Raw genomic sequence first — 26,746 nt, forward strand, 5'->3', positions numbered from 1 at the left:
TTCTTGTTTCGCCACTGGGTGGCGCGTTCTCGCCTAGGTCCCACAAACCGGATGTCCGGGGTCAATCCAGCCGTCCTGTCAATCAAGCCGTCGTGGAACCGCAGCAGCAAACACCTAGCAGGCTTAGCCTGGACTGCCGGACCCCGCGTGGCTGGTCCGTCATTTCCGGAAAAGAGAGGCGGTCCCTTCAGGGGCGTTCCAGTACGGTGGGCGTCTCTGTGGGGGCGGGCCTTTTTTTCATTAACCAATCGCAGGACCTTGTAGGAAGTGCTGCCGCAACCATTCGCCTGCCCCCGCCCCTTAACCTGTCAGTTCGTAACAGAGCCAGACTGCCCCATTACCTGGTCTCCTCTTCCGCACGAAGTTAACTTGAGTCAGCAGCGAAGATTTCAGGATGATTTAACTCGAGGTGCCACATTTTGTAGCCTCCTTCCCGATTCGGAAAGATGTTGCCATGCGACAGGAACCAACTACTGGAAGTACACCCCCCACCTGATGCTGGTACATGCTGGTGTCTCTGGAATCCATCCCTATCACTGAGGCATCAACATTTATGTTTTTTGGAAGGCACAAGTTTCCCTGGACTTCATCCTTAACACTGTACCTCCTCCCTCTCAATAGAGCCCACCCCTTGTAACTGGACTCATCCAATTTCACAGATTGGAACCGACCTCTAGCCCTGCATAGGCACCTGTCTCACTTGAAACCATCCTTTCTTTGGAACCCATCACAGGACCATTCTAAAGCAACTAACAGGAATTTTAACGGTTTCAGCTACCATTAGTAGCCGTTTTATGGCACCAGTGGAATGACTGGGCTTTGCTGTTCCATAACTGCCACCACTTGTGTTGCCCCCCACCACCCAATGGACCAACCATTGCTGTCTCAGCAAATCACCAACGACCTCTGCAAACAACTGAATTGGCCTCTGCTTCAATTGGAACTACCTATTTGCTAAAACATACTCAAGGTGTTTGACCACTTTAGCCTGTTTATCTTACTGCTGGGATTATTCTTCTAAAGTAATTAGGCCATCGTTATAAATGCAAACTATTCGTGCTGGTCCCAGGGGTCCCCTATGTCATTGCAAACCCTGGAGCTAACCTACCACATAAACAGCCTGTGCTGTTGATAGAGTAACTTTGCCAGCAGATGACCTGCAGATCACTTACCAGTACCTCACTGACAACCATCGCTGACCCCGGGTGATATCTTGCCCACTGCTGACCGTGGAGCGTCTCTGTCTCATTGTTGGGCTTGGCGTGTGTGGCTAAAACATCATGGCTGGGGCTGTCATGCATCGAATGCTCCCTGTGCTGGCTTGCCTTTGCCTGAGTACCTTCAGACTTCAGGTAAGGCAGCTCCATAGTTGTTTATTCTTTTGAAAAGTTGGCTTTAGATTTTGTGAAATGTTGCATTTTCCAAATAGCGTTACTTTTCCTGGAGGTAAACTTAATTTCTGAGTTTTTCACTTATCATTAATAGCATTTTTATGCAACCACTTTTTGACGCTGGGGGCCTATGTTACACTTTTTTATGCCAACAAGTTCTTTTTTAGGTCAGGTTTGACAGCGCAGATATCACCAAACCGTATTTAATTAATAGAAAAGGTTTCAGAAGTACTTTTGAGAGAGGGTTTATTCTCCACCCATATGTTGGTTTTCTTGAGCAGAGCATTTGATGGGGCAGAAGTTGTGTGCTTCCATTGAAAATGAGTGAAAGTTTTCCACTTTTTTCGCATTGTGAAAAAGCTTATCCTCAATACAGCAGGACTCAGTTGGTGTAGGAGACAAGCCAATGGCCCTTTTTATAGGTCGGATCATAGGCATACAAAGGTGGATAGTTATTACTTTGTACTAAAGCCTGCAGAGAAAAGGTTTGTTACATGGAATCTCACAGATTACCAAGGTGAGCAGGGGTTTTGGAGTTGGTGACCCACTTGAAGAAACTGCAGGGATAGCAGATTTGTGGTATGATAATTAAATTAGACCCTCATAGGAGGGTTTTAATATTGTTTTGACAACCGTTAGTTTGAACATGTTTATACTTTTATTACAGTATGCATGATGGTATCCTTGTGGGAAAGCTTATGCTCCCTACACTTGGCCTCAGTTGATTATGGTGATAAGCGAATGATAAAAGCTATAGGCATTATTGGCTCAGTGGGAAAACTTATTTCAGATGCCATGGGCCTGATCTTTTTATTAGAAAAAGATACAACAAAGGAAGTAAGCCTGATTTACTTATTATGGAACATGTATGTTAAGGCCAATAGCCAATTAAGAATGGGTTGTTTTTGCAATATGTTAAATATTACAGACATCTTGTTGTTGCATGAAATCTAACAGATTACTTTTGCAGACAAGAATTTCGGCACTGATTACCCCCTTTCACAAACCCGAGGGGTTGCAGATTTATATTGTAATATTTCATGCTGAATTCCTTAAGAAGAGAAGGTTGTTGCCTGCCAGGATCTTGCAATACAAAGAAAATCATAAAAATGTATATGTATGTATGTGTATAAATGTAGATCCTTTGCCCTTTGCTGAATTAAGAAATGTAAGAAAATAAAAAGAAAAATTGCAAAAACGACCACAGGAGTGCGACCCGTTTGTCCCTCTGGCTAGAGGGGTTGTGTAAGGATATATATATATATATATATACACACACACACAAACATATATATATATATGTGTGTGCATATAGGTGTTTGTGTGTGTGTATATAGATGTGTGTGTGTTTATATATATATGTATGTATGTATGTGTGTATTTGTGTGTATATTGTCTAACATGCAACACAATCCTATTTGCAAAAAATGAACTGCACTCACAGGAGCTAAATTTACTATCTTTTTATTGCCACAAAGTTTGCACTGGACAGATGCGTTTCGGCATTGTCGCCTTTCTCAATCTCAGCGTGATTGAGCGCCGAGTTGCATTTAAATAACCAAACAATTTATTGTTTTTCAAAATTAGTAAACATTAAAAACTTACCAAAACTGAGTCACACCAAACACATATCTCCCGCTCTTAGAGAACTTAAATGGCTCCCAGTCGAGTTGAGCCAGCTTTAGAACAGCCTGCCTCACTCACAAAGCCCTGCACACAAGCAAACCGGAATACCTGGCTGACAAACTCAAAAGGGACGGCCAGTCCAGAAACCTCAGGAACTCCAACTCCAACTCTCTTCTACTCATCCCTCTAAAAACTCGCAAACAAAAAAACGCAAACAAATCATCTGCTGGAAACGCACCAAAAATGTGGAACTCCATCCCCCCACATCAGAACAACCCCCTTGTTTCCTAAATTTAAGGCATTACTCATAGCCCTCTTCCTCGACCGCTCCCGAACGATCTGACAGAACAAAAGAAGTTCCTAACCAACGCCCCTCCTGACCTTTATCTGAGGGCAACTACACTGAATCAGATTAAGAAAACTTTATGTGTACAAACTAATTGAACAATGACTACGCTTAGATGATCGTCTGGTTTTCTAGCTCCCCACTCCCCTCTGCCGCTTCGCTCAGGCTTATGTTCCCTTACAGAAGCGATCCCGCATGCTCTTCCAATTTTCTATGCACATAACTGTATATGCTGTAAAGCGCTCTGATACCCTTGGGTCCAGCCAGCGCTATATAAAACTCCCAAAATAAATAAATAAATGGCGACCATCTTATAATGATAAACAGTTCAAGCTCACTGGGTCAGTCTATGGTATGTGACTTCATGGTGAATGATTCGGAGGGGTTCCACATACATTGTTTGGAGATATTGATGTATTCACCTCTCCTCTTGTTCTCCTCAGATAGGACCACTTTTTGTCTGTATCACAAGTTACCCAGGTCCAACAGGTTAATTTTGGGTCACCCCATTGTTTTGTTATAGTTATTAAGGTGGGATAGTGGTTAGCATAGGCACTCTACCACCAACATATTCCCACCTTCCTTTGGTCTGTGAAGAGCCAAGAGAAGAGAAGGAAGCAGGTGAGACCGCCAAAAGCCATTGGGCCTCGACACTCAGGTCTCTGGAAACCCAGGTGAGCTGGCAGAACAAAGGGGAAGCAGGCGCTACCCCTGGTGCCACACACAAGTGGATAACCACGTTAGTTACGCACTTTTTTAAGTCACTGCAGTGAATAACCACATTTCAGTCAGGTTGTTCACAATGGATGCCCTATAGAAGCCATTCATAACAATATGATAACCCTTCAACCAACTTAAAGGATTGCCGGAGGTGTATTCAATCACGGGGACACAGACATATGCTGGAGCTCATTCCCTGATGCTTTCCCAAACACATAGTTGGGGCACTTCAGGAATATTCCCCCTGTCGGGTCCCAATAAATTAGACCACAATATATTTGTTTTAAACGAATGAAAGCAGTTGGTTTATTACCTTTTGTTCTCTTACAGATGTCCCTGCCATGACAAATCTTGGGCCCTATTTCAAAGGCTGTTTTCAATTTTTGCAAATCCCATTTGCATTTATTTATACTCTTCCATATCCTAGAGCGCTACATCAACAGCTGAAATAATAAGTTTAAGTAGTTTTCACTTTTTGGGAAATGCCGGGCATACGTCTAGGTGGCCCTTTACTTCCTGTGCTCCACATCCACTTCCAGGTTAAACGTTCACTTCCTGACACCTTTATTACTGTATTATTTTCTGACACGTTTATGACCTAATTTCGGGAGTATGTAACTTCCAGGTTTGAGTGTTTGCTTTTGGCTACGAGTTTACTGGTATGACTTCAGAGGGTCTCTTTACCTGCGTCAGCTCCTTGCTAAAGCACTCTTGCATTGTCCCTGAGGCCCAGGTGTTGTGACTCCAGTGTTTGAACTGTAGTACTTACGCTTAGTCCAAGCTTTTTTTCAATCTGTGCTTAGTTATCTGAATAGCTGAGTGAACGCATGCCTATGGCATTAAAACATGTGGTCCACACGATAGTTAAAAGCAGTGTGCAGCCAGCAAAAAAAGAAAATGATGGGCAGAGGTCTAATGGGGTTTCCACTGGTCTTGTTGCTTGTAGGTGTATATTTAACAGGACACCTGGATAAACAATCATTTTAATTAGCCTTCATTGCCTGCCTTTGACAGTCACACAGTGTTCCAGGTGCCACAGTACAACGCCAGGTTACAGTAGATAGATTGAGGCATCATTCTTATTACTCATTACCTATCGCACTGCCTGCCAGGCTTCTGCAACAATCTCCTATTAAGAGATAAATTCATATCCCAAAGAGTTAGACAGCTACCGACATGATTTTTGAGAAATGCATCGCTAATCAACTTGAGCAACACACCTCGAAGGATCATATTATTCGTGTTTTGCATTCGACTTTACTTGTGGTCATAGCTCTAAAGCCAACCTCATCAGGATGGTTGATGACACAGTGTATGTTTGACAAACGCCAGTCCTGCCCTATTAGACATATGGGATCCATGTTCACACTATGCTATGGTTGACCATGACATCATTCTTAATATTCTGATAAAGGGAAACAGATTTAGGGGCACATGCATCATTGGAATTTGCGGTCGCAAAGGGGCAGATTCTGCAAATCTGTCCCTTTGCAACCGCAATGTTTGCATTTGGGATACATCATGATTTGCGATTCGCAATTTGCGAGTAGCAAATAAATGTGTAGGAATTGCAAAAATGTTTGCGATTCCTACATGCATAAGCATTTGCGATTCCTACATTGCGGTTTCTTAAAAATCGCAATTTAGGAATCGCAAATGCACAGTTTGATGCATGTGGCCCTTAGAGTCTTAGGGCCACATACATCGAACTGTGCATTTGCGATTTCTAAATTGCGATTTTTAAGAGATCGCAATTTAAGAATCGCTAATGCTTATGCATGTAGGAATCGCAAAAAATGTGCGATTACTACACATTCCTTATTTGCGACTCACAAATTGCGAATCAAAAATAAGGAATTGCTTCCCATTCATTCCTATGGGCCTAGAGGCCCATAGGAATCAATGGGAATTGCATGTGCAATTTGCGAGTCCCAAATAGGTACTTGCAAATTGCGCATGCAATTTCAAGGGTGCAATGGTGCCAAAAGGACACCCTAATGCACCCCTGAAATTGCAATTTCAACACATGTTACACATACACATGCCCCATGTGTGCAACATAGAACTTTGAAAAATGCACTTTTGTGCATTTTACAAAGGTCTCTCAAAGTACCTTGATGGTAATTTGCGTTTCTTTAATGCGAAATCACAATTTTGTTGTTGTTGTTGCATTGCATTTAGGGAATCGCAATTTGCGATTCCCCAAATGCAATCACAATTTAAGTAATCGCAAATTTAGCGATTACTTAAATAGCGCTTTTTGCATTTGGGATGATGCATCCCAAAGGCAAAAATTGCGGTTGCAATGGGGCAGGTTCGCAGAATGTGCCCCTTGCTACCGCAAATTCCAATGATGTATGTGCCCCATAGTTCCCTAGTCACCTAAAAAGCAAATGTACAGACGATTTTCACTTCCACCTGGATGTACATTTAAATGTTCTTAATTCGCAATAGTTTCCTGAAGTTCAACCACTGTCCCAGGCTCAGTTTCCAGGCTTAAATGTGACCTTTTTGTGAAAGCTTCATTCCCCTTGAGTTTGAAAAACGATGAAACAATTGAATAAATGTGGCAGTGGGAATGGGAATAAGCCCTTCAATGAGCAATTTCAGTCTGCACCATCTTGTAATTTAAAACAATATGGAAAATGGCATTGAATTTTTTAACAATATATTAGGATTTTGAACAAAGTGAATATAAGTTGTGGACATTTTGTGACATAATTTCTGCAAAAAACGCAGTCCATCTGTGGGGCAACCTGTTTTTAAAATGTTGTCCTGCTAGGATATTCTGATAAAAAAATTGGCTACCATAATATTGTAAAGGTAAGTATAGATAGGTAAGTATTGAATACTTAAATCTGCATGTATGTACTTTGACGACAATGTATGTATATCTTAAAGGTACATACAAGTGAGGTTAAGAATCATCTATACTGTCCTGTAAATGCTTACCTTCGCAATAATATGGTTGTTTATATTTTGGGCATGAAATTCTGTATAGTCTTCCTTTCGTTTTTATTACACTAGAAGAATTGAAGGACTACATTGCTATCAGACCTTCAACCCGAACAAAAAAGAAAAACACTACTGTAATGAAGGCAAAAAGAGAGCCTTCATTATAGACCAGGTTTCTTTTCAGAGGCTGTTGAGAAGTCTCTGAGAGGGAGGAGCAGAAGGAACACAGAAAGAAGAATGCGGTAGGAAGGAAAGAGACCGAGTCGGGTGGACTAACGAGAAGCAGCATATAGGGAAATTGGAGAAGGAAAATATACTTGTTTATGTAAGGTAATTCCCCTTGCTGTGCAAAGCACGCAGTCGACTATAGGCAGAAGGATATACCCAAAAGGCATTAATGTTAGAAAGAAATATTCAACAGAGCTGAGACAAGATGTGATTGATTAAGTCTGAAGCTTATGGCTGAAAAAAGCAAATTGTTTGAAGCAGGCATATCCAAAAACCACTGTGAGTACATTATAAATAGTGTATCTGTTGCACATTCATTTTGCAGAACAAAAGCACACTGTCATGACCAAAGAGTGACTGGCAGAAAGGGTTTGCATTTGTGTTAGGAGAAAGGCTTCCGTTGGATAGTAGGTGGCCTCCTTCGAAACCTAATCAAATTTGCATCTCCCTTTCTCATCGTTGCCAGCTGGCTTCAATACCAGGCGCTCTTGCTTATGTTGCATCCTTTTGTCCTGTCGCAGTGCACTTGTGCCTGGCTTTTCTGGTGTATAGCTTTAACCAGGAATTCTTCCTGACGCCAGCACTGGCTGTGAACTGCAACTGGTAGGGTCTAGACTTCTCTTCTTCTGAATATGGGCACTTTTCAGTGTCAGTATGCCTGTTTTGTTGAAGACTTTATTTATTTCTTGTGTTTGCATTTTCCTGGTTTTTTGTATTACTTTATCTGCCCTATTTTGTACCATTTTACATTTGTTAGGCTTGTATGTGTCCTGGTGCTCCTCAGAACAAGGCAGACTGGAACTCGTAGAAGGTGTGAGGGTCGTAGAGAGGCGAGAGTTGAAGTTAATTTGCTTTGGCCTGGACCTGAAGCTCAGCGGTGGGGGGAGGGAGGTACACGTGTGGTCACACATTGGTTATTTACCTTTTAGTGTGGATAGAAACACCTGTTGTATTCTGGTGAGGGGTCTCAGCCCACTTGTCCCTATTATGAATCAAAGACCACAATAGCACCGTGTGCTGGAGATGGTCCCTGCAGGAGTACATCAAGCCAGGCAGCATCGTTTAAAACCCATTGCAGAGGCAGCTCTTAAAATGTAGGCATGCATGATTTGAAGAGGGGGTGTTGCTGAGGACGAGTTTCCTGAGTCCAGCGCTGACAGTCGACTCTGCACTCATGAGAACAAGAGGGGCTGGAAACCGGCTGACGAGCCGAGTCCCATCACCGCATCCAGTTCCTTCCGCGCTCGCGCCGTGTCCGCCTCCCCGGTGCAGGCCTGCGCGTGACGGCTCAGACAATGGAAGCTCGCGGGGAGGGAGAGCCCAGAGGCTTCCGCCCCTCGCGCGCGGCGCCCACGCGCCACTCAGGGGCGAGCAGCTGGATGGGGCAGGCCTGTGTGTTCAAAAGATGGGCAGGGCACGCGGGCCTGCCTAGAACTGCGCCGAGGACCGGTGTAAATGCACCCAGGCTGCCCAGGGCGCGCGGAGAGTGTCACGAGATGCACGAGGCTGTCGTGGCATAGTGTGCGTGTAGGAGGTGCCGGCCTCGGCAGCGGGGTGGGTGGGCGTCACACGACTCGACTCATACAGATTTAGAACGATGGGCGACTGTCCGCAGATTTCTCAGTCATCCTGTTGCTTTTGACAGTGTGGTTGTTTTGCTGTGGTTTGGTCCTGTTTTGAGTAGATATCCACCCCCCCCCCGAGCAGAAGCACTATGACCCCCTCCAAAGGCGCATGGTACCTACCGCCCAATGCATTCCTGGCGACAGCTGCACTGCTCTCGTCACTGGTGAAGAAACGATACAGAGGTGAAAGTTGGTCAGAGGCTCAGCGGTAACTCAGATACTCGTGTGTTTTATTTGCATGATGTCATCTGGATCGGAAATTAAATCGCCGTTTCCTCTGATGTGAGTCCAATATTGTGATATGATTTTATGAGATGTCTTCATTGAGGTAAAATAAACGTAATATATTTTCCAGTTTCACTTTCATTACAGGCATTAGTGATTTTGACGCTCAAAATTCTTATCTCTTATTGGTCAGAAAATATTGGCAAGAATGTTGGATTGTGCATCCACGAGAAGCCTGTGAATAGATGGCATTGTGTATGAATCAGAGGTTGTGCCCTGGGCCTCAGTGTGTGCTAATCAGAGGGTGTACTCTGGACATCAGTGTGTATGAATGAGACGGTGTGACAGGGCTGCAGTGTGTATGAATGAGACACTGTGGACTGGACATCACTGTGTGTGAATAAGACACTGTAGACTGGGTATCAGTGTGTATGAATAAGACACTGAACACTGGACATAAGTGTGTATGAATGAGACACTGTGGACTGGACATCATTGTGTATGAATGTGACACTGTAGACTGGACATCAGTGTGTATGAATGAGACACTGTAGACTGGACATCAGTGTGTATGAATGAGACACTGTAGACTGGACATCAGTGTGTGTGAATAGGACACTGGACATAAGTGTGTATGAATGAGACACTGTGGACTGGACATCATTGTGAATCAATGAGACACTGTAGACTGGACATCAGTTTGTATGAATGAGACACTGTAGACTGGACATCAGTGTGTATGGATGAGACACTGTAGACTGAGTATCAGTGTGTATGAATGATACACTGTAGAATGGATATCAGTGTGTGTGTGAATGAGACACTGTAGACTGGACATCAGTGTGTATGAATGAGACACTGTAGACTGGACATCAGTGTGTATGAATAAGACACTGTAGACTGGACATCAGTGTGTATGAATGAGACACTGTAGACTGGACATCAGTGTGTATGAATGAGACACTGTAGACTGGACATCAGTGTGTATGGATGATACACTGTAGACTGAGTATCAGTGTGTATGAATGAGACACTGTAGACTGGATATCAGTGTGTGTGAATGAGACACTGTAGACTGAGTATCAGTGTGTATGAGTGAGACACTATAGACTGGAAATCAGTGTGTATGAATGAGACACTATAGACTGGAAATCAGTGTGTATGAATGAGACACTGTATACTGGGTATCAGTGTGTGTGAATGAGACACTGTAGACTGGACATCAGTGTGTGTGAATGAGACAAGATAGACTGGACATCAGTGTGTGTGAATGAGACACTGTAGACTGGACATCAGTGTGTATGAGTGAGACACTGTAGACTGGATATCAGTGTGTGTGAATGAGACACTAAACTGGACATCAGTGTGTATGAACGAAACACTGTAGACTGGACATCAGTGTGGTGTATGAATGAGACACTGTAGACTGGAAATCAGTGTGTATGAATGAGACACTGTAGATGGCATCAGTGTGTATGAATGAGACGTAGACTGGACATCAGTGTGTATGAATGAGGCACTGTAGACTGGACATCAGTGTGTATGAATGAGACACAGTAGACTGGACATCAGTGTGTGTGAATGAGACACTGTAGACTGGACATCACTCAGTGTGTATGAATGAGACACTGTAGACTGGATATCAGTGTTTATGAATGAGACACTGTAGACTGGACATCAGTGTGTGTGAATGAGACACTGTAGACTGGATATTAGTGTGTGTGAATGAGACACTGTAGACTGAGTATCAGTGTGTATGAATGTGACACTGGACTGGACATCAGTGTGGTGTATGAATGAGACACTGTAGACTGGAAAGCAGTGTGTATGAATGAGACACTGTAGATGACAACAGTGTGTATGAATGAGACGTAGACTGGACATCAGTGTGTATGAATGAGACACTGTAGACTGGACATCAGTGTGTGTGAATGAGACACTGTAGACTGGACATCACTCAGTGTGTATGAATGAGACACTGTAGACTGGATATCAGTGTGTATAAATGATACACTGTATACTGGGCATCAGTGTGTGTGAATGAGACACTGTAGACTGGACATCAGTGTGTATGAACGAGACCTTGTAGACTGGAAATCAGTGTGTATGAATGAGACACTCTAGACTGGCCATCAGTGTGTATGAACGAGACCTTGTAGACTGGAAATCAATGTGTATGAATGAGACACTGTATACTGGGTATCAGTGTGTGTGAATGAGACACTGTAGACTGGACATCAGTGTGCATGAATGAGACACTGTAGACTGGACATCAGTGTGTGTGAATGAGACACTGTAGACTGGACATCAGTGTGTGTGAATAAGACACTGTAGACTGGACATCAGTGTGTGTGAATGAGACACTGTAGACTGTACATCAGTGTGTGTGAATGAGACACTGTAGACTGGACATCAGTGTGTATGAATGTGACACTGTAGACTGTACATCAGTGTGTGTGAATGAGACACTGTAGACTGGACATCAGTGTGTATGAATGAGAAGCTGTGGTCTGGGCGCTAGTGTGTGTGAAAGAGAAGCTGTGGTCTGGGTGCCAGTGTCCAGTGTGCATGAAAGAGAAGCTGTGGTTTGGGTGCCAGTGTCCAGTGTGCGTGAAAGAGAAGCTGTGGTCTGGGCACCAGTGTCTGGGCTCCAGTGTCCAGTGTGCATGAAAGAGAAGCTGTGGTCTGGGTGTCAGTGTCCAGTGTGCGTGAAAGAGAAGCTGTGGTCTGGGCACCAGTGTGTGTGAAAAGAGAAGCTGTGGTCTGGGCGCCAGTGGGCATGAAAGAGAAGCAGTGGTCTGGGTGCCAGTGTCCAGTGTACGTAAAAGAGAAGCTGTGGTCTGGGCGCCAGTGTGTGTGAAAGAGAAGCTGTGGTCTGGGTGCCAGTGTCCAGTGTGCATGAAAGAGAAGCTGTGGTTTGGGTGCCAGTGTCCAGTGTGCGTGAAAGAGAAGCTGTGGTCTGGGCACCAGTGTCTGGGCGCCAGTGTCCAGTGTGCATGAAAGAGAAGCTGTGGTCTGGGTGTCAGTGTCCAGTGTGCGTGAAAGAGAAGCTGTGGTCTGGGCACCAGTGTGTGTGAAAAAGAAGCTGTGGTCTGGGCGCCAGTGGGCATGAAAGAGAAGCAGTGGTCTGGGTGCCAGTGTCCAGTGTGCGTAAAAGAGAAGCTGTGGTCTGGGCGCCAGTGTGTGTGAAAGAGAAGCTGTGGTCTGGTTGCCAGTGTCAAGTGTGCGTGAAAGAGAAGCTTTGGTCTGGGCACCAGTGTCCAGTGTACGTGGAAGAGAAGCTGTGGTCTGGGCACCAGTTTGTGTGAAAAAGAAGCTGTGGTCTGGGCACCAGTGTCCAGTGTGCATGAAAGAGAAGCTGTGGTCTGGGCACCAGTGTCTGTGAAAAAGAAGCTGTGGTCTGGGCGCCAGTGTCCAGTGTGCATGAAAGAGAAGCTGTGGTTTGGGTGCCAGTGTCCAGTGTGTGTGAAAGAGAAGCTGTGGTCTGGGCGCCAGTGTGTGTGAAAAAGAAGCTGTTGTCTGTGTGCCAGTGTGCATGAAAGAGAAGCTGTGGTCTGGGGGCCAGTGTCCAGTGTGCGTGAAAGAGAAGCTTTGGTCTGGGCACCAGTGTGCATGAAAGAGAAGCTGTGGTCTGAGTGCCAGTGTCCAGTGTGCGTGAAAGAGAAGCTGTGGTCTGGGCACCAGTGTGTGTGAAAAAGAAGCTGTGGTCTGGGCACCAGTGTGCATGAAAGAGAAGCTGTGGTCTGAGTGCCAGTGTCCACTGTGCGTGAAAGAGAAGCTGTGGTCTGGGCACCAGTGTGTGTGAAAAAGAAGCTGTTGTCTGTGTGCCAGTGTGTGTGAAAGAGAAGCTGTGGTCTGAGTGCCAGTGTCCACTGTGCGTGAAAGAGAAGCTGTGGTCTGGGCACAAGTGTGTGTGAAAAAGAAGCTGTGGTTTGGGCGCCAGTGTCCAGTGTGCATGAAAGAGAAGCTGTGGTCTGGGGGCCAGTGTCCAGTGTACGTGGAAGAGAAGCTGTGGTCTGGGCACCAGTGTCTGTGAAAAAGAAGCTGTGGTCTGGGCACCAGTGTCCAGTGTGAATGAAAGAGAAGCTGTGGTCTGGGCACCAGTGTGCGTGAAAAAGAAGCTGTGGTCTTGGCGCCAGTGTCCAGTGTGCGTGAAAGAGAAGCTGTGGTCTGGGCACCAGTGTGTGTGAAAAAGAAGCTGTGGTCTGGGCACCAGTGTGCATGAAAGAGAAGCTGTGGTCTGAGTGCCAGTGTCCACTGTGCGTGAAAGAGAAGCTGTGGTCTGGGCACCAGTGTGTGTGAAAAAGAAGCTGTGGTCTGGGCACCAGTGTGTGTGAAAAAGAAGCTTTGGTCTGGGCACTAGTGTCCAGTGTACGTGGAAGAGAAGCTGTGGTCTGGGCACCAGTTTGTGTGAAAAAGAAGCTGTGGTCTGGGCACCAGTGTCCAGTGTGCATGAAAGAGAAGCTGTGGTCTGGGGGCCAGTGTCCAGTGTGCGTGAAAGAGAAGCTTTGGTCTGGGCACCAATGTGTGTGAAAAAGAAGCTGTGGTCTTGGCGCCAGTGTCCAGTGTGCGTGAAAGAGAAGCTGTGGTCTGGGCACCAGTGTGTGTGAAAAGGAAGCTGTGGTCTGGGCACCAGTGTGCATGAAATAGAAGCTGTGGTCTGGGGGCCAGTGTCCAGTGTGGGTGAAAGAGAAGCTGTGGTCTGGGCACCAAAGCCCGTCTACGCCCGTCCGCGCCTGGACCGCGCCCAGCGCCAGACCCCCTGGCCCCCGCAAAATCCACTCCACCCGCGTAAGGTACGACGCCGCTACCCTCTCAGCACTTAACCCCGGCTGACTCCCAAACTGCTACCAAGCCGCCCCAGGACAAACCCATGGACCCTTCACCTGCCACTTCTGCAAGCTCGACTGCATCAGGACCCACACCAATTCCACAAACTCCAAGCAGAGCTCTGAAACTAACCACCTGAAGTGCATTCTGCTCAACACCCGCTCGGTCCACAGACACGCCATTGAACTTTGGAACCTACTCGACACCACATCGCCGGACGTCGCCTTTCTTACAGAAACCTGGATGAATGCCTCATCTGCGCCCGACATCGCCATAGCCATCCCGGACGGCTACAAGATCATCCGAAAGGACCGCATCAACCAAACAGGAGGAGGAATCGCCATCATTCATAAGAACATCATCCGCATCACGACCAGTTCCGATGACAACCTCAGAACCGCCGAACACCTTCACTTCCAGATTCACTTCGACCCTAAGACCACACTCCGAGGCACCCTCATCTATAGACCACCCGGACCCCGCACACAATTCAGCGAAGACATCACTGACTTCATCAGCCCTCACGCCCTCCCCTCCGAGGACTACATTCTACTGGGAGACCTCAACTTCCACCTGGAAAAGAACAACGACAGCAACACCACCACCCTTTTGGACAACCTCGCCAATATCGGACTCAAACAACTTGTTGACACCCCCACCCACTTTGCCGGGCACACGCTCGACCCAATCTTCACTTCCAGCAAGCACATCTCCTTTAATCACACCACAGCTCTCCAATGGACGGACCACAGCTGCGTTCACTTCAACTACAAAAAGACTACGACCCACAACCACCCACAACCAATTCCTCGGAGAAACTGGAATAAAATTACCACCGACCAGCTCTTCACATCGCTTCACCAAAACCCTCCTGCAAAATCATCGGACCCAAACCAAGCAGCCACCAACCTCACACAATGGATCACCCACAGCGCTGACAAATTAGCACCCTTGAAAAACCATCAAATCAAGCAAGGCAGCAAAAAAGCCCCCTGGTTTAATGATGACCTTAAGAAATCCAAGAAGATCTGTCGCACCCTCGAGAAAGCCTGGCGAAAAAACCCAACCACTGACAACCTGGCCACCTTCAAGAACGCCACCCACAAACACCACCAACTGATCCGATCCACCAAGAAATCATCATTCAAGGATCGACTCGACAACAACGCCCACAACAGCAAAGAACTATTCAACATCGTCAAAGAGTTTACCAACCCCACCGCCGGCACCAACGACATCACTCCCTCCCAAGTCCTCTGCGACTCTCTAGCCTCGTTCTTCCACAACAAAATCGCTGACATACATAACAGCTTTGGAGACCAGCCCACCCCACCCACCTCTGAACTAAAACCCCCTCCAACAATATTTGCGCCTGGAACCCAATCACCACTGAAGACACCATCCGCCTGATGAACACCATTCACTCAGGATCGCCAACCGACCCATGTCCCCACCACATTTTCAACAAAGCAGATTCCATTATCGCACCCCATCTCCGAGACGTCATCAACTGCTCCCTCAACTCCGCCACCTTCCCGAAGAGCTGGAAACATTCCGAACTCAGCGCCCTCTTGAAGAAACCCACAGCAGACCCCACTGAATTTAAGAACTACCGCCCCATTTCGCTCCTCCCATTCCCTGCCAAAGTCATTGAGAAAGCCGTCAACAGTCAACTCGCCGCCTTCCTTGAATCCAACAAATCCCTCGACCCTTCACAGTCCGGCTTCCGAGCCAAACACAGCACCGAGACCACCCTCATCGCAGCAACAGACGACATTCGAACTCTACTGGACAACGGAGAAACTGCTGCCCTCATCCTACTCGACCTCTCCGCAGCCTTCGACACAGTCTGTCATAGCACCCTCATACAACGCCTCAGCAACGTCGGAATACAAGGAAAAGCATTGGACTGGATAATCTCGTTCCTCGCCGGAAGAACCCAGAGAGTCCGCCTCCCCCTTTTAGATCAGGGGCCACCGAAGTCATCTGCGGCGTACCCCAAGGATCTTCACTCAGTCCCACCCTCTTCAACGTATACATGAGTCCCCTCGCATCCATTGCGCGCCAACACAACCTCAACATTATCTCCTACGCAGACGACACTCAGCTGATCCTATCCCTCACCAAAGACCCAAACACCGCCAAAACCAACCTACACGAAGGGATGAAAGAAGTAGCCGAGTGGATGAAGAACAGCCGTTTAAAACTAAACTCGGAGAAAACGGAAGTCCTCATCTTAGGATCATCCCCCTCTGCCTGGGACGACTCATGGTGGCCACCGGCCCTGGGAACCGCACCCATACCAACGGATCACGCACGTAACCTGGGCGTCATTCTGGACTCCTCCCTCTCGATGACCAAACAAGTCAACGCCGTCTCATCATCATGCTTCAACATCCTACGTATGCTCAAAAAAATCTTCCGTTGGATCCCCACCGAAACAAGAAAGACGGTCACCCATGCACTGGTTACAAGCCGACTGGACTACGGAAACACCCTCTACGCCGGAAACACAGCCAAACTACAGAAAAAACTCCAACGCATCCAAAACGCCTCAGCCAGACTCATCCTAGACATCCCCCGCCAAGCTCACATTTCCGGTCACCTGAAAGACCTCCACTGGCTCCCCGTCAACAAGAGAATAACGTTCCGCCTCCTCACCCACGCACACAAAGCCCTCTACGACCTAGGACCCGAATACCTCAACACGCGCCTGTCCTTCTACACCCCCACCCGCCAACTTCGATCGTCCAATCAAGCCCTCGCCGCAATTCCACGCATCCAAAGATCCACCATGGGAGGAAGATCCTTCTCCTACTTAGCGGCCAAGACCTGGAATTCCCTCCCCACCCACCTCCGCCTCACACAGAACCACCTCTCCTTCAGAAAACAACTAAAAACTTGGATATTTGATAAGTAAAGCTCCCCCCTCCCTCAAGCGCCTTGAGACCCTCTGGGTGAGTAGTGCGCTATACAAATTTAGACTTGACTTGAATGTGTGTGAAAAAGAAGCTGTGGTTTTGGCGCCAGTGTCCAGTGTGCGTGAAAGAGAAGCTGTGGTCTGGGCACCAGTGTGTGTGAAAAAGAAGCTGTGGTCTGGGCACCAGTGTGTGTAATAAAAAGAAGCTGTGGTCTGGGAGCCAGTGTGCATGAAAGAGAAGCTGTGGTCTGGGCACCAATGTGTGTGAAAAAGAAGCTGTGGTCCGGGCACCAGTGTCCAGTGTGCATGAAAGAGAAGCGGTGGTCTGGGCACCAGTGTGTGTGAAAAAGAAGCTGTGGTCTGGGTGCCAGTATGTGTAAAAGAGAAACTGTGGTCTGGGTGCCAGTGTCCAATGTGCATGAAAGAGAAGCTTTGGTCTGGGTGCCAGTGTGCGTGAAAGAGAGACTGCAGTCTGGGCACCAGTGTGCATGAAAGAGAAGCTGTGGTCTGGGCACCAGTGTCCAATGTGCATGAAAGAGAAGCTTTGGTCTGGGTGCCAGTGTGCGTGAAAGAGAGACTGCAGTCTGGGCACCAGTGTGCGTGAAAGAAAAGCTGTGGTCTGGGTGCCAGTGTCCAGTGTACGTGAAAGAGAGACTGCTGTCTGGGCGCCAGTGTGTGTGAAAGAGAAGCTGTGATCTGGGCACCAGTGTGTGTGAAAGAGAAGCTGTGGTCTGGGTGCCAGTGTATGTGAAAGAGAAGCTGTGGTCTGGGGGCCAGTGTCCAGTGTACGTGAAAGAGAGACTGCTGTCTGGGCGCCAGTGTGTGTGAAAGAGAAGCTGTGATCTGGGCACCAGTGTGTGAGAAAGAGAAGCTGTGGTCTGGGCGCCAGTGTGTGTGAAAGAGAAGCTGTGGTCTGTTTGCCCGTGTCCAGTGTGTGTGAAAGAGAAGCTGTGATCTGGGCACCAGTGTGTGTGAAAGAGAAGCTGTGGTCTGGGTGCCAGTGTGCATGAAAGAGAAGCTGTAATTTGGGTGTCAATGTCCAGTGTGCGTGAAAGAGAGACTACTGCCTGGGCTCCAGTGTACGTGAAAGAGAGACTGCAGTCTGGGCACCAGTGTGCATGAAAGAGAAGCTGTGGTCTGGGCACCAGTGTCCAATGTGCATGAAAGAGAAGCTTTGGTCTGGGTGCCAGTGTGCGTGAAAGAGAGACTGCAGTCTGGGCACTAGTGTCCAGTGTGCGTGAAAGAGAAGCTGTGGTCTGGCCAGCAGTGTGCGTGAAAGAGAAGCTGTGTTCTGGGTGCCAGTGTGCGTGAAAGAGAAGCTGTGTTCTGGGTGCCAGTGTGCGTGAAAGAGAAGCTGTGGTCTGGGGGCCAGTTTGCTTGAAAGAGAAGCTGTGGTCTGGGCACCAGTGTGTGTGAAAAAGAAGCTGTGGTCTGGGTGCCAGTATGTGTAAAAGAGAAACTGTGGTCTGGGTGCCAGTGTCCAATGTGCATGAAAGAGAAGCTTTGGTCTGGGTGCCAGTGTGCGTGAAAGAGAGACTGCAGTCTGGGCACCAGTGTGCGTGAAAGAAAAGCTGTGGTCTGGGTGCCAGTGTCCAGTGTACGTGAAAGAGAAGCTGTGGTCTGGCCAGCAGTGTGCGTGAAAGAGAAGCTGTGTTCTGGGTGCCAGTGTGCGTGAAAGAGAAGCTGTGGTCTGGGTGCCAGTTTGCTTGAAAGAGAAGCTGTGGTCTGGGCGCCAGTGTATGTGAAAGAGAAGCTGTGGTCTGGGCGCCAGTGTCCAGTGTGTGTGAAAGAGAGACTGCTGTCTGGGCACTAGTGTCCAGCGTGCGTGAAAGAGAATCTGTGGTCTGGGTGCCAGTTTGCTTGAAAGAGAAGCTGTGGTCTGGGCGCCAGTGTATGTGAAAGAGAAGCTGTGGTCTGTTTGCCCGTGTCCAGTGTGTGTGAAAGAGAGACGTCAGTCTGGGCGAAGTGTGCATGAGTGAGAGGCTATGTAATGAAAGTGCAAGGCTGTTTTTGCTGCTAGAGAGATCATTTTTATGGTCAACAAAACTTACATTGTGCGTGATTTGTCTGTGTTTTCCTTCCTCAGTTGTTTCCTTCTTCCTGCTGGAGGTGCCTACCCCTTTGCCCATTCCCTTGGCGCCCATTAACCCCTTTTCCCACAGCGACAAGCTAGGGTGTCCAGTTAAAGGGGGAATGGCTTAAGGCGCCTTTCTGTGGCATCTACCCTGTTTGGCCTGGAAAGGCCAGTCATGGCCTAGGGCCAGAATCTCAGTCCTTATTTCCTGACGACCCGACCACTGTCCTTTAACCATTTCCTCCCTCATCTCACCTTCCTTCCATTTTTACTTAACACCTTTTCCTACAGGTGCCTTTGACCCAGCCACTTTTGTGCCATGCTTGCGGATAAGTCAATCCTTAGTTTACTATTAGCTAGGGATTACTAAGTAGTCTGTACTTAAATCCTATTGGAGGCTTACAGAAGTTGAGCGTATCTCACATCTGGGTGGATTCTGTACAATACTTAAATTGCTTTAGATTGCCTCCAGAGATTGGGCACCTGTCACTCCTGGTTGGACTCCGTGAAGTACTTACTGGTGGCTTGATAGTGTTTCCAGATGCTGGGCTTATATCTGAAATGGGTGCATCCCATATAGTACGTAGCGGTGGCTTAACAGTTTCTACAGTGATTGTCGCTTCAGCTTCTCCTGGTTGGACCACTTTAACTGTGACAGCAGTGGTTGGGTTTATGTACTTCCAGATGCACCCACGCCAAAATTCTTCTTGTGAAGTATTTTCTCTTTTATGACAGGCAAGCTGGTGCTAATTTAGGGAGGTTGGGATCATTTCCAATGTTGCAGTTTGCTGAGAATATGTATTTCCTTTAAATTCCCCTCTGTCTTTTCCTGCATGTTCAGCTTATGCTTTTTTTCTAAAATTGTCTGTTGCAGAACCGACAAGAGTCACAGTGAACTAGCACTGAAAGGATTCAAGTTACCAGATGGATTCCTGCTACAAGGACACAACTTTTCCAGTCTTGCCCTTTATATTTATTTCTGTTTATATCGTGATTGAGTCTTGTCTACTATATAGTGCATGTGCTGTTCGTTGGGAGGCATATTGTGGCTTACCAAGAACACAGAGGAGCTTGGGGACCACCCATTGGTTGGCATTCTTGTCACTCTCATTTGCCTGCTTCTTATTCTTTCCCCATCTTGTCAGTCTTGTGTGTGCCCCTCCCATGGTGCATTCCCTCTTTATCATTGAGTTGATTGGCAGACATCTCTGCTGTCATTGCTTGCTTTTCAAGCACTTCTAATTCCTTTTGTGTGGAGCACTCAGGCCCGCCCTTGCTTCAGTAGCGCCCTGGGCAGAAATAAATGTGCCGCCCTCGCTACTACGGGGAATAAAATGAGGCAGCAGCCCATTTTCACATGTCAGCCCTTGGCTGGTTACATCAAAGCAGTGACTTGCCTCTGAACACACCTATCCACACCTCTCACCTGAATCAGCCACAACTTAGCTCCCTCAGATTGTTTCCAATTTGTTTGTTGGGGAAGGGTTGTAGATGTGAGTTGTATGCAGTGCTTAATTTGTGCCGGGGCTTTCCAGAGCTCAGCACCGGCACTTAATTGCCAGCAACGGGGCTTATGACTATCTGCCACATGGTAGAGGTGTCTGCCAATTTAGGTCCTAGCACAACAACATCTGTATATTATTTCCATTTTAATTTCTAATTATTAGTATTTGCCTCCAAAGCCATTCTTATAGTTTGGGGGACCTTTATTAGTATGAATGGTCACTCTTTTAAGAGTGTGATGATTAGTAGTGTGTTGGTGCTGTCATTGGCAGTGCTGCCAGTGGCAACGGATGGTGCAAGCTCTAGTGTCCTCCTGTCGAGAGCCCCGGCACTATGTTTTTTTTACAAACTAAGCAGTGGTTGTATGGTGTGAGTAGTAGATGGGGTGTAAGGTAAGGGGCTCATAGTGTGCAAAAAAAACAGCCACTGCAGCACGTTAAGCATGTTAAAAACGATTCAAAGCACTTTAAATGGAATCACTGGAGCCAAAGTAGGCCCATAGGTAGTATGCTGACAGATCTTTTTACTTCTCTGAAGACTGGCGCCCTGGGCCTGGGCCCAGCTCTCCCGTGCCAAAAGAAGAACCTCTCTGAGCACTCCATGAGAGTACATGGGTTTTGGAGGCATCTCTCTTGTGTACTTCTCCCCACCCCTATGTTCGTCCCATTATTGGGTTTTTAGGACAACAAACGGGACAAAGACTCCTGCAATCTGAAGCAAGGTTCCCAGAAACCCTCAAACCTTGTACTGCCCCCTGGTTCTCATCCCGGGGCTATTGTCTGCAATCCCTCAGAGAATGGCAAAGCAAACAAACTGAAGGTAAATGGAGCTGGAGAGGTCTAATCAGACAGATAAATGAACTGTAAAGGGGCAAGGTTCGTCCACCAACTCCATGAAGGACATTGGGAAAAGTAACTGTATGGACGAGACTGGAACCTGGAAATTCTGTCCAGAAGGCAGTAAATAAGGATTCCAAGCCCTGTGACTCCAGCCCTGTGTGTATGTTTCACATTCAGTGCTGGTGTTTTACATTTTGGCGCTTGGGGTGACATGTAGGGTCGACAGTTGCATGCTCACTTCCTGGTGGTGGAAAACCTTTCCACCACAGCGGCCTTGACTTACTAAGCACACTATGCAAGGCAAAGGGGTGCACATGGTAACACCTCTCAAATTTTGCGCACACAAGATTTGCGATCGAGACTAGATTCAACGCCAGTGTCATACACCTTTACGTGAGGACCGTAGAGGATGTGGCCTAATGCCTAGAGCGGCCGACATCGAAGTGGGGGGGGGGGGGGGGGTCTAGTCTTTGCAGGGACGCTCAACATCATGTGATTCTGGGCAAATCACTTAATCTCTCCGTGCCTAAAAACATGAATGTGTTCATCTATAACGTAACTGGTGCTCATGTTAAGCGCTCTGATACCCTCGGGTCGAGTTCATGCTATATAACAACCCCCACCCCAAAAAAAACCTAGATAAGTTTGCCAAATAGGGTTGTGATGGAGAAAGGGACAGTGCAAAGACCCATAGCGGGCCATGCAGAACCACACCAACTAAAGTTGTTCACATTAGCAGGGTTTGGGTTATGGTGGATTCCTAGGCGCACACAATGGGAAAAAGTAAAATGTCACAATTTCCCACACGTTACGTAATACGTATCATTTATGCATTGCATAGCATTGCACATATTACAGGATGGACCCCTGGGCTGTCCACTGCGGGAGAGTTGTATTCAGGGGCGCGCGCCTTGGGCACAAACCTCACACAAAACAGCACCCGCTAGGCTTGAGATGGGGCAGCACAAAAGCGCGGTCAGCATCTCACACACACACACACAGCACTTTTAGTGCGAGTTCAGGGCGCGCAGTCTTTTGGAGCACGTGGCATTGTGAACATGGCACTGTATTGCGTCTATTGTTGGCTGAGTTTGGGGCGCAAAGTGTTTTTGAGTCCCAAAGAGTGAAGCCGCCGCCGGCCTTTGATGAAGACGCCCGTTCCTGCTCGGATCTGCCAGCAGCGCCGGGCACCGGCGCCTGGTGCCAGCTCAGGCCGTCGTGCCCCGGAAGGCTCCCCAGTCTGATGGATGGCACATAGGTTGGGTCCCGGCTGCGGCGGCCCGGGTGGGCCCCGCACCTTTGTTTGCACAGTTGAGCAGAGCTGGGCACGGCCGCTCCCCGTGACACGTAAGGCTCACACCACAGGCACGAGGGGGGAGGCGGGGAGGGTGAAAGGGCCACATCTGCTCTCGGATGTCGCGGCTCCTGGCTGGGAAAACAGTGAACCCGGATGTGGGTAATCTGAGGGTTGCAGCAATCCGGGCAAACCTGATCCCCCGCCTCGGAAGGGAGGGGGTGGGGACCCAAGGCTCCTCTGCAGACCTCCAAGTACCAACAAACCTGGGAGGCCATTCGGGCTACCTGACTCGAAACAGGTGCCACACCTGGCGACTGGGATCTTTTTGCCATCAGCACTTTGTGTGCTGGGTCAAACACAATGGTAAAACCTGAACTGCAAGTGCCACAGAGTAACTGTCAGTGCTTTAAATGGGCCAGATCTGTCTGGTACGGAGTACCAGCACTTTTTTTTATTTTGAGAGGCAGAGTACCGGCACTTCTCAAGAGAAATGCTATGCTTTTAATTGGAGAGTACCAGCACTTCTCAGAAACAAGCAGACTCTCTGCTTTAGAGTACCTGCACTTCTATTTTTCCTTTTCAAGCACTAGTAACTGTTATTAGTATATCAGCTGGATTGACCGCAGGGGCCACACTGAACTCAGGGCCCTCTTTTAGATATGATATTTTTGTGACTGGCCTTTACATTGAAGCTAGCTCCTTCAAGGTGATGTGGCTGGTCAGACAGGCCAGGTGTTGCATACCTGCCGAGTCTATCTTTACAACTCCGAGGAGCAGTCTCTGATGAGCAGAGCTCTCAAGACCCCCCTCACACATGCATGAGTAACTTACTCAGTCCATGTGTGTATACATGTCAATTAATGCCAAAGTTAGCTGTGAAGCAACACATCACTGTAAATTACATTAGTGGTTAGGAGATGATCTATAGAGTTATGTACATCAAGTGGGGATTACACAAACACATTTGACATACATTACATTTCACATTTTAGACACAGGGAAAATTAACGTTTTGCCAAGAACCACACAATGTTGAGTCTAGCGCCAGGGCTGGGTCTTGAACCTGGCTCCCCACGTTCCAAGTGCAACAGCTCGAGCCGCTAGGCCATATCTTCTCTATAATTCCTTCTTTGCTTCCTGGTACTGTTACTTGTGAATTTGTAATGAGAATAATCAGCACCCAAAGTACCACAAGGCATAGAAAACACATAGACCAGATGTTCTACTCAGGCCCCTGGAACCAGGAGATTCAGTAGCTCTAAGGGAAAAGGCATTTAGGCACCTAAACCTGAAGGGGGGCACTGAACCCTCCCAAGTCTGATAGATTTGAGTTCAATTTCAGGGCCTCAGGATAAAAGACAACTTAATCATGGCCACTCACAGTTCCCCCAGTTACCCCAGAACATTTCTGATTGTCAGTTATTCTTTGGACAGGTTGTTTGAGGGTATTTTGTGCAAACAGTATGAATGTGTCATAAAATTGTTCCAGAGTTCCAAGCAGCCCAAGCCCATTTATGAATAGCTCATTCAGTCCACTTTTATGATTTGCATTCTGGGAGTTGTAGTCCTGATTTTATGAAAGCCTCAGCAAGACTACAAATAAAGTATTGCGCACACCTGGAGTGTAAAAACGTAGGTGCACTGTGCGGTTCTATAATGGTGATATAATTCCTTATCTGCTCGGCGTTTTTTGTTGACGAAATGACCCACATGCAGTTACATTGAAAATGAGCCAATGCCAGACCTTTTCAGACTTGGTTTACAAACCTGCTTCAACCTGACGTCTTATCACATCAAGTGGAAATCTTTGATCTAGTTCTGGGTTGTGTAGTTTTTATTCTCATTCTTGTCTTTTTTTACCAACATAACGGCAGGACTTCAAGCATCAGAACGCAAAGTAAATACATTTAGTGCTCGACGAGCTACACACACCTGGTGTGGGTCAAGTTGAAATGTCTGAAATTTCTTGTAGTTATTTCCAACAGGCCACTTTATGGAATCTACAGAAAAATAACTTAAATAATCACTAGTAAGAGAAGGTCTTTGACTCAAACTACCTGTTGATTACCTTACCTGCAGTATTGGATTCGGCGGAAGATGTGCGCTTCCGTCTGCCATGTTGGAAAGGTTATGCTCAGTACTGTAGTCCTGAATTAGTTGTGGTGACAAGCCCATGATGCCTTATGTCAGATTGCATAGGTATAAACTGTAAATCATGAAAAGTTAAGACAAAGGCAGCGTGCCTGTCTTATTTATTGAAAATCACATCTTAAGCAGGCCTTAAAGGGTGTATTGTTATTACACCATGGTGAAGCCTGTGGATAGGCGTTTCAGAACATAAAAGGCTGATTACGATGCGGCTAGGAAGGCTCCAGTCGGTGGTCGGAGTCTTCCGAGCTGCATCGTTATGGGCTCCCCGGTTTACTTTCCGACCACTTAATTAAGATCTAGGCGGTCGGAAAGTAAACTGGCTGGTCTTTCTGGCTCGGAGAGCCCGCCGGCCAGTCGGAAGCCACCCAGTAATCTCAAGGCAGGCCTTACCGCCCTTGAGATTACAATGCACGTTTTCCGACATTGTTTCCATGCCGGCCTTTCCAGCATGGAAACCACGTCGGACAGCGTGTTTGGGGGCCCCCAGCAGGGACGGGCCTCCGGTTGGAGGCAGTGGGGGCACCTATGGTTCCCCCTGTTGATCCCTGCACCTTGTGGTAGGCACCTTGAGGTGCCTGCCACGGGGTGCAGGGATAAACCACACCTCCCATTTCACTATGGTAGCATGCATTCCGGACGGTTTACGGCCATAAGGCATGTTCCCATAGTGAAATGTAGGAACGCGACCGAACAGTGTTCGTTGCAACTAAATTAGGAGGCCTGGACCGCCGACCGGGTGTCAGTCGGCCCCAGGTGGAACCAATTCCACCCGACATCTAAATCAGGCCCAGAATCTCATAGTTTAGTAATAGTAGGAAAGGCTTTTGCATTGGTTACACTCTCTGTCATATCCTGGGGTGAAATATTTGTACTGTGATAATCCTTGTTAGCCCCACTTATGGGGGGCTGCATATTCTTTTGTCAAATGTATTATTTACATACTTTTAACTTTCTGATTGTATGCCTGATGCTTGCCTTATCGAGAAAGCTTATGTTCCATACAGTAGGGTTGAGTTGGTTATGTGGATAAGCCAATCATAAAGACCAAGGACGACTATGGACCTTGTTGGTTCATTGGCAAAAGTTGTGGTTTAACTAATATGTCAAATTTGTTTATTATGAAAAGTTACGACAGAAACAGTAGACCTGACCTATTTATTGTGTGAAGCATGTATTAAAGCAAAAGGCTTTTAAAGGTAGGTTTGTTATTACTCTGTGATAAGGACCGCCCTCAGGTACTTTGATGCATAGAATCTCATAGATTGGCAGAGGTAAACATCCTTTACAACGCAACTTTTACCACGCAGTGCCTTTACGACGCAACTTTTACAACGCACACCATTACAACGCATTGCGCTGGGGAGCGCTCTAGGATAGGGAATAGGTTTAATGTACTATCCAACACCTTCCCTACTATCCACGGGGACTGGAGTTGGAATAGTAAATTAAACTATTCACTATCCAGCGCCCAAAAGCACTATGCGTTGTAAAGGTATTCGTTGTAAATACCGCGTTGTAAAGGCATGCGATGTAAAAGCATGCGTTGTAATGTCATACATCCGGCAGAGGTAAACATCCTTTACAACGCAACTTTTACCACGCAGTGCCTTTACGACGCAACTTTTACAACGCAAACCATTACAACGCATTGCGCTGGGGGGCGCTCTAGGATAGGGAATAGGTTTAATGTACTATCCAACACCTTCCCTACTATCCACGGGGACTGGAGTTGGAATAGTAAATTAAACTATTCACTATCCAGCGCCCAAAAGCACTATGCGTTGTAAAGGTATTCGTTGTAAATACCGCGTTGTAAAGGCATGCAATGTAAAAGCATGCGTTGTAATGTCATACATCCATTGGCAGAGGTTGCAAAGATTCCGGTGACAACCCTCGGAGGTAGATTTGCATTGCGATTATCCTTGGTAGGGCATTTTAGGAAGGAGTGTCTATAGCTCTGTTAAATGTAATTTTGCATATATGTGTATTTTGTATGACTGTCTACATGTGTGACGT

General features: G+C 47.1%; 1 protein-coding gene across 2 annotated transcripts in view; it reads left to right on the plus strand.

Moving 5' to 3' along the window:
- Nucleotides 1-499: 499 nt before the first annotated feature.
- The window catches only part of ERN2 (endoplasmic reticulum to nucleus signaling 2), a 174,725-nt gene continuing 148,478 nt past the window's right edge, over nt 500-26,746 (plus strand). The window contains exon 1 of one of the 2 annotated variants that reach the window (XM_078664795.1): nt 500-1,352. In XM_078664795.1, coding sequence (XP_078520921.1) covers nt 1,281-1,352 — 72 coding nt within the window. In that variant the 5' untranslated portion in view covers nt 500-1,280. The remainder of the gene's footprint in view (nt 1,353-26,746) is intronic. The other variant, XM_078664796.1, reaches the window with a different exon arrangement.

Source organism: Lissotriton helveticus, chromosome 10, assembly GCF_964261635.1.
Source record: "Lissotriton helveticus chromosome 10, aLisHel1.1, whole genome shotgun sequence".
NCBI classification, from domain to species: domain Eukaryota; kingdom Metazoa; phylum Chordata; class Amphibia; order Caudata; family Salamandridae; genus Lissotriton; species Lissotriton helveticus.